This window comes from Melanerpes formicivorus, unplaced genomic scaffold, assembly GCF_026170545.1.
Source record: "Melanerpes formicivorus ecotype bairdi unplaced genomic scaffold, bMelFor1.0.p_v2 SCAF_2, whole genome shotgun sequence".
NCBI lineage: Eukaryota > Metazoa > Chordata > Aves > Piciformes > Picidae > Melanerpes > Melanerpes formicivorus.
The window spans coordinates 38,983,850-38,997,368 of record NW_027142354.1 but is presented as its reverse complement, the minus strand read 5'-3'; the positions used below and the strand labels follow the sequence as shown (position 1 = coordinate 38,997,368).

Here is a 13,519-nt window from a genome sequence, read left to right as displayed (position 1 = left end):
CAAAAATCTATTTCTGCAGCACTTCTGGGAGTGGAAAACCTTGCTGGAGCTCAAATGCACTCTATTTAACAAAGCACCCTTCACGGGGGGTTCTAGTGTTGTCTTAGAGATGAACCGCTATCAAGGTCAGGTTTGGGTAGGCTTCTACATTAAAAAGGAGGTGAAGACTTTACTGTTTAAGCTTTTTAAAACTAATTTACACTGAAAGTTTATACACATTTAACCAACATTTACTGATCAATAAACAGGAGATACATACGACCCTGTAAGTAAGTACTTGACGTGCACATTGTAAATGCCATCATTTGTGTGGCCTAGCAACATATCTCAGGGGACAGGACTTCCACAGGGTTATTGGTCTCCTAGGTATTTATCTGTATAATTTACTCAGTTCAGATGCTTGTTCTCTGCATATTAGCATGCCTGAGCTCATCGTCCAGTCCCTTGAGGTTGCCTTCAAGAGGATTTGTTGTGCTGACACCTTCTCACATTTGCAGGCAATTACGGAATGGTTTCTCCAAAAGAGATTTAGACAAACACAAGGAGAACAACAGCAACAAGCTGTCACGGGAAGACATACGAGTTGCTGGGTGTACTAACCACAGTGTGCAGCTCAGAGCTTTCCACATTCCATAAGTAAAAACCTACAGAACATATCTATTGTTAATTTAACACCTCAGCTCTGTTTATATATCAAGCCAGTAAATAATGGAATGCCAAGGAATGGTTTTATTTGCTTGTTATTGTAGTATGAGAAAAGGCTATCAAAGTCTGTGCAGTCACTCTGAATTTACAGCAATGTAAATGAGAGCAGACTCTACAGCAGAAAGATCAGAATGTTGGGGCTGGAGGAAGAAGGGTGTGTTCTTTAAGTATTTCTCTGAATTATCTTTTTTCCACCCTACTGAACATTTTTACAGCACAACTTGCCATATTTAGGTCAGCATTAATGCTTAAATCTGCTCTGGTTTGATTTTTGTGATGGTGAGACCCCAGTGATGCCTCTTGGGGTCCTACCAGCATCTTGATATCAGATCTCAGGGTCTGTTCTGGGACACTGCAAACAGTTTGTGTCCTTTATATGTAGGCAGGAGCACTTTGCATCTGTACAGTTCCGTGAGGTTTTGATGGGAGCTGCCAGTAATCTGTAAATTTTGGGAGAGATTATGGACTTGCAGTGACAAACTGTGTGTTGTACACCTGTGTCTTTTCTTCCCAACCCCCAGGGTGAAACCAAAGTCCTGAAGCTGAAGAACCTGCGGCCCCAGGATTACGCCAGCTACACATGCCAGGTGTCTGTCCGTAATGTCTGCAGCATTCCTGACAAATCCATCACCTTCCAGCTCACAAACACCACAGGTAAGAGGGCATACAGAGGGCATACAGAGAGGCCCTCTGACCTCTCACTTGCTCAACAGCCACTGCCTTCCAGGAATCACCAGGTTGGAAGAGACCTCAAAGATCATAGAATCATAGAATCACAGAATCACCAAGGTTGGAAGAGACCTCAAAGATCATCAAGTCCAACCTGTCACCACAGACCTCATGACTAAACCATGGCACCAAGTGCCATGTCCAATCCCCTCTTGGACACCGTAAGACAGCACCCTGTCCAGGTCCTGCAGCACCTCATGTACATGCACATGGTTGCTGGGCTTACCAGTTCTTCATGCAGAAGTTTTGTGGCCAAGGATGTTCTAATGTCTTGTAGCTCTGTGTATAACTGGTGCCTTGGCCAGGCCTGCTGTAAAATCATTAAAAGAGACTATGTGTAGGTGTTGAGGCACTACATCGTTTTTAATCCAGACACTTTTATTTATTTATAGTTCTAAGTGACTTTAAAAATAGATTTGATACAGTCCTGGGTAGGGCAGATGCTGCAGGAGTTCTTACAAATAATTCATTTGTGAGTGACTGGCCTGGTTTGCCGGGCTGCACGCTCAGCACCTCCCAACTAATGGGTTCCAGTGGTGCTGATGTTAGTGGAAAGCAAATTATCTCTGGTGCCTTCCCAATAAATGAATTTTACACACCCATTTGTACTAGCAGCACTTCAGTGTGCTTCCAGTTGCAAACAGAGTAAGATTGGTGCCCCTCTTGCTTGACTTGCAAGAACTGCGTATCTTGTACCAAATGTTTGCAAGGACCTGACTGCCATCCCCCACCCCATCCCCTGTCCCGTCCCCCCCCACAAAAAAAAAAAAATCACACCACAAAGACCCCACCGTGCACTGAATATGTTTGAATAATATGTGAGTGCTGAGTAATCGCCTCCAGCCCTGGGCTATTCCATGATCAGAAAGAAAGGCATTGTAGTTGCTTTAATTATTCACCTCTCTAATGTATCACAAAGCAGTCTGCACCCCTTGCGTCATCTTTGTGCAGTGGAAACAGAACTCTTTTGATGTTCCCAACTGTTGATGGGATTTTGTTGATACTGTATAAATTACATTTATTGATCTGATTTGAGCCCATGGTGCTGAGCAATAGCTGCATGATTTTTATGTAGAAAGAATGAAAAATAATAAGCTTTAAAGAGTGAACTGTACCTAATGTCAGAAAAAATACTCTCTGTGCAATAAGATCTCTGAACATGTTTCAAGCCACTCACTCCACTGCCTGAGTTTGCCTCAGGATGAGACTAGTGAGTGCTGGAATATTCCTTTTCAAAGCTTACACTGTGCTCATGAGGAAGAAAGGGACCTCATGCAGATTTTCTTCCCTGTTGGCTTTACTTTTGAAGAATTAGTAAATCAATTTTTTTCTTTATGTCCACTGCCAGCTGCCAGCTCAAGCACAGGAAAACCACCCTTCATTTTGATCCTGTCTCTTCGCGGAGTGAATGGGGGAAACATGGTTTGCAGGTTGTAGCCAGATCAGAAGCCAGTGCTATGGCTGAATTTACGTGAACTTCTGAAGGACTTGCCTACACTCTGAACCTGGACCACGTAGAACATATGGCTAGTTCTTTTTTTTGACCTGGTGTTTATTTATAGATGCAAGTTTATGCACAGTTACAGTGCAGTCTAACACCACAAGCTCAAAGAGGCCACAGGAAATGTGTTTCTAGCAAATTGTATTAAAAGCTGGCAGTGAAAATGAAGCTGGCATTGCAGTCTAAGTAGGGGCTGTGTTAAATAATACAAGTCTATATAACATGAAATATTATCTGGCTTACTTGCCCTGCAGATAGTATTGTGCATAGATGAGAAAATATTTAAAGAAAAATCTTTCATGCCCTCCTTTTTTTTGCATAAATCTTTTCTTTCCCTCTTGCAGGGAACCCAACAGACTATACATAGCCTTGGCTGTGCCCGGAATCCTGAGCAGCTTCACTCAGGATGCCTTTGCAACTGATGAGGGCCCAAAGGGTGATGAGGTGCATGAAAATTGATCTCTTAAATATTTATAGACCCAAGTTACTACAGACCTTGAGGGGAATTGGTGGGTCAGGTCATGTCAGGTCAAAGGAATCTTCCCAGCTCATTTTCTGTTCCTCAGCTGGCTCACTTTAGCTCCTCTGAAAGTGGCCTTTGGGCAGATCAGTCTCCAGCAAGGAGATGTGCTCCTCCCAAGTGCTTTGTCAGCAGCTTGGCCGTTGCAGGAGGGAATGGGTTCTGGGTGTGTGGCCTTAATGAAGAAGGAGGTTTCCCCAGCTCCTTCTCTGTCCTGCTGATGGTGTGTGGCTCTGCAGCAGCAGGTTGGGTCTGCAGAGCCAAAAGGCCAGCTCAGCACTAGGTTGTCATCACCTGCTCCAGTAGGGGCAGGCTAATGTTTTCCCCTTCCTCAATTTCTGCAAAATTAAGCAGCCCAGCAGGTTAATTCTCCTGCAGTTTTACTGCAGCAAATTGGACTTCAAAGGGAATTGAAAGCGACTCTTTGTTTTTAATGGTCCCCTTGCTGCTCAGCAGACTCAGCCAGCAGGTTTTCTGAGCCAAGAACAAAAAGAGTTGCCACAGGTTACAAATAAATGAGATTCATCTCCTGCATAACAATGTCTGCAGACTGTTAACCTCTGTCTGCTGATGGGAGCGGAAGCCCACAAAGGCTGCCACAGCTAGGGCTCCATTTTCAGCCCTGTCATGGGAGCTTACTGCCCGGGGCTGTGTGGGTGGCATCTTTGCTGTTTCTCTGCCTTCTTCTTGCATGGATGCACAACCTGTCCTAAGGCAGTGTTTGCACCAGATTGTCATTCTATTTCCACGTTGGCTTGCCCAGAACTCAGCAAGATGGGTGTTAGTCACACACGTGCACATCAAATGCTGCAAGAACCCTACATATTAACCAGAGCCTGCAGGACCTCTGGTTTGTGCTCCCCAACTCCAGAGTCTTCTCTCTGGATGTAGGCTAGTCTCAGCTTTTCTCTGGCTCTGACAGGGATGGATGAAGACTGCCGGGCAAGGTGCTGCATCTGTTAGTTTGTGCCCTGTAAACCTGAGACCAGGTCAGTGTCGGTGGGCAGGAGCAACTATTTGGTGTCAGCTATGCTCAGCTGACAGCCTGTTAGTAACAGGACTTTATAGCATCTTGTGAAACCACCTGGGGCTTGGAGAGGAAATACAAATCCTTCCTTTGTCAATTACTGCACTTTAACCCTTGCACACTGCTTCCAAGACCAACAAAGAGGCCTGCTCATAAGCTCTGAGTGAAGGCTATGGCCTCAAAATGGAGGAGCCACCTTCTTCCTCAGGCACAGCTGTTCACCTCTGGCACAAATAGCATGTATTGTGGGCAGGGAGAGGGCATTTGATTCAGTACCCCAAAGCAATATCCCAGCAGGGCAGTAGTGGTGCTGCTAAATTATGGTGCTAGTGCTGAGGAGAGAGCAGACCCCCTCGCCTTGTTTGTATGGGCTGTAATTCAGAGATCCAACACAAATCCAGCACAGCTCATTAACGCAAGGTCCAGGGAGAGAAGAGGCAGAAATAATGATGCTGTTAAATCAAGCTTCATGAATATGGAACAATGTCTTATTTTGCATTATTATGGCTGTTACTTTTAAACATACTCACAGCCTTTGTGTTGGGAACTGCTGCTTTCTCAGCTCCATCTGAACGGAGCCAGGGATGGTGCTGACAGGGGCTTTAAAGGGGTTTTCGTGGGGTGAAATAGAGAATACGTAGGGAAGGTTTTTTTTGTTGAGTTCCTGGAGGAGAATGTAGTGAGCAGGGTGCAGAAACAAAATAAATATATTAAACCAAAAACCAGGCTCTGGGCCATTCCGAGGAGAAGTTGCCTGGATTTTTTCAATCAGTCTCAGTTTAGCTGTGCAAGAAAGACAATCCCTGTGACCTGGTCTATAGCTCTCAGGTCTATAGAAAGGTGTATTTGACACCTATGGAGACAAGAGCAGGTGAAAAGCTGCTATTTATGGTCTATTAGGATGCAGATTGGTCCTGGTCCTCTTCGTCAGGCTCTAAGCCACAAGAGCCAGCTGCTTGTCAAAGGCTTTCACTCGTAGATGTCTAGCTGTGTGTAAGAGATGCAGAGGCATATTATGGGATAAATGAGGTTCTTTTTTAATGGTAGACTTTCCTCAAAACTCATTCTTGATATGCCAACTCTGTATGGGATGAGCAATTCAATCTCAACTGTCCTTGAACACAAATAACTGTTGGGTTCAAACGGGATCCTCTGAGCCTGTCCTTTTGCTTTCACCTCTCCGTCACGGTGGAGGACTAGTGGTCAGGCAGAAGGAGCAGGCTGTGACTGGGCATACACCTGGTGCTCTGCCTGACCTTACCTTGGGATTGTGAGTCCTGTCCAGGAAAGACAGACATTGCAGTAAGCTTCCCAGCATGCTTTGGGTCAGATCCTGAGATGCTAAACTCAGTCTGTGACTGAAACTTCCCATGCCTTGTAACAATCTCTTTTGTGATTCACACAACAGTGCTGCAGTGAGAGAGATACAGGTACTTTAGCAGCAACTACCAATTGAGCCTTTTCTCCAGTACTGCTTCTGCTTGCCTAGAGTTGGGGTAGTTAGATACAGGTGTCTGCAGGTGAGTGGACTGAATGTAGTGCAGGTAAGCAATGCAGAGCCACAGTACTTTCTATTGCCATTCTGCCTTGCTGCAGTTGTTCACATCAGGAGTCAAGAAGCCACTAAGCTTTGCATTTCCACTGCCAAATTTTGTCCGGTTGCCACTCCTACCTGTGCAGAGGGCTTCATCAGGCTTTTTTTCTGACCTGAGTCCTAAGCCCTAGAGAACCTGTACTGAACACTTGTAAAATATCAAACCTAGCTTGTACCCCAGTCCTAAGCCCTATTGTGTGTGACGTCCATTCAGTTGCAGTGGGAAGTCCTGTCTGCAGTGTTTTCTAACCATAACAAAGCAACATGCTTTAACTCAGAGACATGATTATGCTCATGCTTTAGGTTCACAAACACCTTGTATTTGTAATGAATTCTTGGATCTCTTCAGCTGTGCATGGGTCTTTTTCAAGCTCAGAAGTGTCCCTCTTTGTATTCTTCCAGCTCCACCTGCTCTGAAGCTATCTGTCAATGAAACACTGGTGGTCAACCCAGGTGACAACGTCACTATGCAGTGTTCTCTGATGGGTGGTGATCCACAGCCAGAGGTGATTTGGTCTCACTCTCCTGGCCCAATGCCTCCCAATAGCCTTGTGCAAGGAGGTAACCTCACCATTTGGAGGATCCGTGTGGAAGACTCTGGCTACTACAATTGCACGGCCATCAACAACGTGGGGAACCCAGCAAAGAAGGCAGTGAACCTGCTGGTGAGGTGTAAGTTTCAGTTTTTCTCAGAGCATGGGTTTGTAGGCTGGAGGGGCTAGGTTTTCATTTCTCCTGGCTGGTCTTGTGTAGCTGAGGGTGAATGTGATACTTAGCCATGATTAGTATTCTGGAGGAGTGCCTGTGCAAGCTTCTCTGCATCTAGGCCAACAGCTGTGCTAGCACTGCTTACAGCCTCATCCTAAGCTGTAGCACTATCCTGGACTGGAGAATGAGCTGGGAGTTGTTTAGCCTGGAGAAGAGGAGGCTCAGGGGAGACCTTATTGCTGTCTACAACAACCTGAAGGGAAGTTGTAGTCAGGAGGGGGTTGGTCTCTTCTCCCAGGCAATCAGCACCAGAACAAGAGGACACAGTCTCAAACTGCACCAGGGGAAGTTTAGGCTGAGGTGAGGAGAAAGTTCTTCACAGAGAGAGTTGTTGAATGTGCTGCCCAGGGAGGTGGTGGAGTCGTCATCCCTGGAGCTGTTCAAGAGGGGATTGAATGTACCACTTGGTGCCATGGTTTAGTAGCCATGAGGTGTTGGGTGACAGGGTGGACTTGAGGATCCTTGAGGTCTTTTCCAACCTTATTGATTTTATGATTCTATGATCCCAGACTACCAGATGCAAGACCCTGGGGATATTTTGTGGGAACATAGTTTGGGGAGGTCTTCTGATGAGTTTTACATGGAGACGTTGCCTTCCTGAAGAGTGAAGAGTCTTATCTTGTCCTGTGCAAGACACTTTGAGGTCCCTAACCAGTTAACCATTTGTGTTCATGCCAGCCATGAAGAATGCCACGTTCCAGATCACCCCTGATGTGATCAAAGAGAGTGAGACCATCCAGTTAGGACAGGACTTGAAGCTCTCATGCCATGTAGATGCTGTTCCTCAGGAGAAGGTCATCTATTCCTGGTACAAGAATGGTAAACCAGCCAGGTTCTCAGACCGATTGCTCATCACTCGGAATGACCCTGAGCTCCCACCTGTGACCTGCAGTTTGGAGATTATTGACCTGAGATTCAGTGACTATGGGACCTACCTGTGTGTGGCTACCTTCCAGGGAGCACCCATTCCTGACCTCAGTGTAGAAGTGAACATCTCCTCAGAGACAGGTGAGACACATTGTGACAGCTGGGGACTTCAGAGGAGTGATTGGCATCCATAGCTATCCTCTACCACCACATCTCTAGCTTTTTGGAAGGACCTTTACCATGACTGTCTTGAATCCCACTGGGCAAAAGTCTCATGTCCTTAGGCAAGTATTTGGCAATAGTTCCAACATCTGCTAGATGTGGTAAGGATCAAGAAGATCTTTCTTTATGTTTTCTCCCTATGAAAATCCAAAGTGCAGTCCAGGCAAAGCTATAGAAATGAGTTTAGACTGTGATTGTTCAAAGAAGCCTCTAAACTGTGAAAGAAGAAAGAGGGGGTGGTATTCCACTAAATTTCAAATGTCCTTTTGCTTGGGAGTAAAAAAGAAGGCAATCTGCTTTTTCCTCTCTCTGGCATTACTTATGAGCAATGTCCCTTTTTTCAGAGCTGTGTCCAGGAGATTGGTATCGCCTGTCACAGCATATTCTGTGAAGAGCTTTAATGTTTACTGGATAGCAATTGCAGTCTGTCTTGGACACTCTTTGTAGGAGTCCAAGTGTTATAAATACCTTCCCTCTTTAAAATCAGGGTCAAAGCTTCACCCAGTGACTTGGTGAGAAGAGGACTACTCTCAAAGTGTGTTTGTCAGTCATCTTGATGACTGAAACACGTGGTCTCAGAGCTGTGTTTTTCTTTCTGGAGAAATGGTGCAGCCAGTTGTGCTCTCCATTATATCCATGCCATCTTGCTGCCTTTCCAGAATCTAGAGGGTACAGCACGAAGTAGCACTGGGCTACTAATCTAGTGAGGACTCCTGAGGGGAGCCGACTGCCCACAGTTTTTTGTCCAGAACCTTCATGAAAAGTTTCTTCTCGGTCCCTGGTTTTGCTGGATCCATTAGCCAGGCTGGTCCCAGTCTTGATTCTGGATGTTGCTTACTCCAGGCCCCCAGCAGAAAGTGCTGTGACTTCTGTTTGGGATGCTTCTCTCCCTGCCAGCCTGGTGTCACCAGGACTGTACCCAGTGCTCACTAGCAGACTGGAGATTGAGCCTTGACCATGCCATAGACCAGCTAAACACTGAAGAGTCGTGCTTCCCTATTCGTGGCAGCCCTGGAGGGCGGGGCTCTCTCTCTGCTAACAGACAACAACCCAGTTGTATCAGCAGGAAACAGAACTGAGGAAACTCCACACTCCTGGTGCAAAGCCATCTCTCCTGACCCTGTGTGACAATGTTTATTGCCCAAGATCACTAGATGGCAGAGTGCAGTTGTATTTAACACTGCAAGGGTAGGAAGGTGCAAAGGGCTGGAAGACCCTTGGTGAGCCCCCCAAAAGACTGGGCAGGGTTCATTGGTGCATGTGTTGGTCCAAGCACTAGCAAGTTGCTGCTTTAAAGGAGATGTCTGTGGTGGCAGGTTGCCCCATGCTCTGACCTGTCTGGCAGAGCCCTCACAAGCTTTTATTGAGGCATCTGATGAGGAAGGACAGTGGAGCAGCCTGGGGTGTTTTGAAATGTCTCTTCAGCAGCCCATGGCCAGCAGGACCACATTGTGAGCCAGGGAGTGAAAACTGCCATCCTTGCTGGAGAAGCCCTCCATACAGCAGCCAAGGCTGTCTAGTGTGCAACATCCCCACAAAGAGGAACAAGCCACCTCCAGCATATGATTCCCACCTAGCAGATTTTCCCCAGGCAACAGAATTGGAGCAGGAGGGTGGCAGTGGTGGTTTCATGTTTCCCCACTGAGCAAAGCGTGAGCTTGCCAAGGTGGCTGCCTCCACTGAGCAGTGCTGAGGAAACTGCTTTAATTAAAAAGAAAAAAAAATAATCTTCAAATGCAATTTACAGCTTTTCCCTGTGGAGAAGATTCCCTCTCAGCAGGTGACTGGCTGCTGGCAGTGTCAGGTATTGAGAGTGCTGTTGTCCCTTCACACTGTGAAGGACAAGGTGTGACGAGACTCCCCAGCCCGCAGGGGATCTGCAAATTGAACATGTGGCCTCTCTGTTGCATGGGGAGGTGACTGCAGAGGGAGATTGGGCTGGAGCCACCCTAAAGTTGCTTGTAAAGCAGCTGTGGGCTGTAACAGGTACAATTGCTGCAGCACAATCTCCTTTGCTGGAGTTGAATTGAGCCTGACATTGGTCAGACCAGCTTGTTACAGCCTCTGTAGTTCTACACTTTAAATAGAAATGAAGTATGTGGCCCTAGCAGTTATGGAAGCATCAATCCAAGTGTCACTGGTTTCAGCAGGAAGGGCTGCAAAAAGAGCTTTCACAAAACTATTGTGGTCATAATATCCTCAGTTGAACTGTTAGCTCTGAAGCCTGATACAAATAAAATGTCAATATTACATGGGTTTTAGCACAAACATCCCTTTCCTGGCTTCTTGGTGGAGTCGGGGGTGTGAACTACAAACCTGTTTCCACTGACACCTCTGCACCCTTTAGCTGTAGTCTCTGGGTTTATTTTGAGGTTTCTTTATCAGCAAAGTTTTGTTTAACAATTGATAGCTGGGTATTTCTTGAGTCTTACTGTGCCTTCAGCTCCATCCCCAGCTCAGCAGCACTTCTGCTGGGTGAAGTCTTCACATCTTGGAGGAGATGGAATGCCAGAAGTGATCTTTGCTGGGACCCAGCTCTCTCTCTCAAGTGAGCCAGAGATAACAATCATGCTGTGAATCTCAATGTGAAGCAAATAGACATATAACAGAGCTGGATCTTTACTGTGGTTTAGGAACAAACAGATTTCTTGAATATCTGTTAAGTCCAGAGACATGATCTACAAGCAGCAATCTTGCAAGTCTTGGTTTTGGTCTGACCTGTATAAGGAAACTAGATACCTTGGAAGATAAGACTTTTATATCATGTTCAAAGGACCGCAGTTCCACTTAGGGAATTCACTGACCAGAAATTGAGACATGGTTCAAGGAGGCTTTTGCCTTTGGATCCCTTGGTGCTAGCCCTGCTGCTCAACAGCATTTTGAAACCAGAGGGATGGGAGCTGGGAGAATGTTCCAAAATGGATCTTGGTATTGGTGTTGGAATACTGTGTTGAAATTGGGATCTTGCTTAGTTACTGTGGCAGTTTAGGTGGGGCGCCTCCTGTTATTGCCATGTAAGTTGCACCTCCAGCGTCCTGAGTGTCCAACCCAGTAAGGTGGACACAGGAAACAGCATGTTCCCACTCATAAATCCATCTGCAAAGTCATTCTCTTCCTTCCTTCCCTCTCTGCTCCCGTGGGAGATGCTCCCTATCAGGTAACAGTGGGGGAGTATTTCAAGGACATTTAGGCCTGGCTAGGCCTAATGCCCGGAGGGGCATGGGGGACAGTCTCAGACCTGGCCAGCCTGAGACTAGCCTAGCAGGTGGGGGAGTGGGGAAGAAAGAGCCCTGGGGGGTTTTGGGTAGACCCTCAGGTGGGGTGAAGCGAAGTGTTGGGAGGTTTCTGGGTGTAGTGTAAGGGAGTCTGCATGCTTTGGGATTCTTTGCCGCTATGCTTTGTAGTTTCTGTACAACACCAATTGTTTTTCCATTTAAACTTCCCATCACTATCCAATCCATTTGTGTGAGTATCATTCTTTTGCCTGTTTCAGGGGCAATAGAGGATCTGTCTGGCCTTAAACCAGGACGGTCACCCTGAAGCTCCAGACCCTGTAGGATGGATCACATGGACAGTGTGTTCCTACAGAAGTTGCAGTGTGAAAACCTTTGGGGATCTGGGCTGTTGGAGTGACTCATGCACAAGCATCTCAAGAATATTCCTTGCTTGCTGGAAACTTGGTGTAAAAAGAATCCCTTTTTGTTTCCCTTTCAGTGCCACCAACCATCAGTGTCCCTAAGGGTCAGTCCACCATTACTGTCCGGGAAGGCTCCAGGGCTGAGCTGCAGTGTGAGGTTCGAGGGAAGCCCAAGCCACCCATCATCTGGTCCCGGGTAGATAAGGAAGCCCCCATGCCTTCAGGAGCAATGACAGTGGAGACATACGATGGGAAGCTGCGCCTGGAGAGTGTGAGCAGAGAAATGAGCGGGACCTATAAGTGTCAGACAGCCAGGTACAATGGCTTTAACATCAGACCCCGGGAAGCTCTGGTGCAGCTCAACGTGCAGTGTGAGTATAACCCTACAGTACTGGAGTGCCTATCTGAATGCCTGTGTACACAAAAGCCTGTGGGCTAAGCAGGGTTTACACACTCAGTGCTGCTTTCAGACAGAGTTGACCTTTCTTGCTGGACTGAGAAACATTTCTTTTGTCTGGGGACCTTTGAACACATGTATTTAATTGGTCCAGTACACAAGGTGAAGGGCAGGATGCTGTATGGCTAGAGTGTTGTAAGTGGAATAGAGAGGTGGTGGGTGCATTTGCACACCGTGCTTTCCACTTTCCTACCAGTAGATGGGTAACAGAATGGCCCAGGGTGGGGGGAGTGCAGTGGTATGTGTGCATTACCTGTGTGTAAAATACCTTCAGAGTTTGTTAGCAGCTTAGAAGGTTTATAAAGTCAAGCACTCCAAAGGTAGCAAATAAATGTTAATTAAACCATTTCCACCTCACAACCCTTTCTTCAACTTACTTACTTCAGCTGTCATTTCTGGACAGGCCTGAACCATGTTGCCTGAAAAGCAAGCAGACCCTAATAGGGACTATATACTCCCAAGTGGTTTCTGTGCAATAAGGCTGGAGGTAACAGAAAACTGATTCTTAGTGTGTGGTATTTTGAGTGATTTCAGCAATGAGTGGTGCTCCCAGCAATACCTGGCAATATTTGTGCACCAGAAATGCACACAGAGGGAGGGATGCTGCTGGTGTCCACACTGGGTGGCTGCCCTATCTTTTCTCTCCAGAGAAATGAGTGTCTACTTGACTCTGTGTTTTGATATACAGCAGTAGAGAGAAGGCAGGTGGGTAAAATGCCTTGGTCTAGAAAGGGCTGTGACTGTAGGAGGAACCCTCCCTGCAGACCTTGTGCCATTGGGACAGTGCAGTTGCTGACCTTTTGCAGGAGTGGGTTGGGTAGGGAAGAGGTTAATTTGCACCCAGGCACATAGCCTCTGCACTGTGTTACTGATGAGCCTCTCCACCGAGCACAGCAGCGCTCATTAGACCTGCTGCCACACTCCCCCCAGGCTCACTCCCCAGGAAGAGGAGAAGTGGAAGTGAGACAGGAGTGAATAACCTGACTGACGCCAACCAGACACAATGCTCACAGATGTGAGCTGCTGGGAGCACAGCAGTAGGGGGAGATGTGTGAAATCCTGCAGGCACTTTGAGTATTCAAAGATCCCCTTTTAAAATTATCCTTTCCATTCAGTAGCATGGCAGGAATTAAATTACAGGTTGGAGACAGGGAGATGTGTGCAGATTTCCATACAGGTAAGTACATGGGGAGAAGCTTCCCTTAAGTAGGGTGGAAATGTATTGTCTTGGTTTAAAGTGTTTTTGTAGGCAGACTGGATCAGGCATATGTAATATGACAAGGCGGGTGATTCTTGGTCACCACAAGAACTGATGGGAGATGCAGCAAAATGTTACTCTGGAGCAAAGGACCATCTGACCTTCTGGTGTCCCAGTCTGGTGTTTGTTTTTTAAAGCTGTGTGGTCCTTGTGACCCCCGTTGTCCCTGCAGAGGGAGCAGCACTGAATAGCACAGGATGAAGTCTGTCATACTAGGTGGCTCTGAATCTTGGG

The 13,519-nt window shown here is 46.7% G+C and overlaps 1 protein-coding gene across 4 annotated transcripts in view; it reads left to right on the top strand.

Moving 5' to 3' along the window:
• Positions 1-13,519, top strand: part of MDGA1 (MAM domain containing glycosylphosphatidylinositol anchor 1) — a 198,946-nt gene that overhangs the window by 76,480 nt on the left and 108,947 nt on the right. For 3 of the 4 annotated variants that reach the window (XM_068157453.1, XM_068157434.1, XM_068157444.1), the window contains exons 5-8: positions 1,227-1,359; positions 6,479-6,748; positions 7,523-7,852; positions 11,648-11,941. In XM_068157453.1, coding sequence (XP_068013554.1) covers positions 1,227-1,359; positions 6,479-6,748; positions 7,523-7,852; positions 11,648-11,941 — 1,027 coding nt within the window. The remainder of the gene's footprint in view (positions 1-1,226; positions 1,360-6,478; positions 6,749-7,522; positions 7,853-11,647; positions 11,942-13,519) is intronic. The other variant, XM_068157460.1, reaches the window with a different exon arrangement.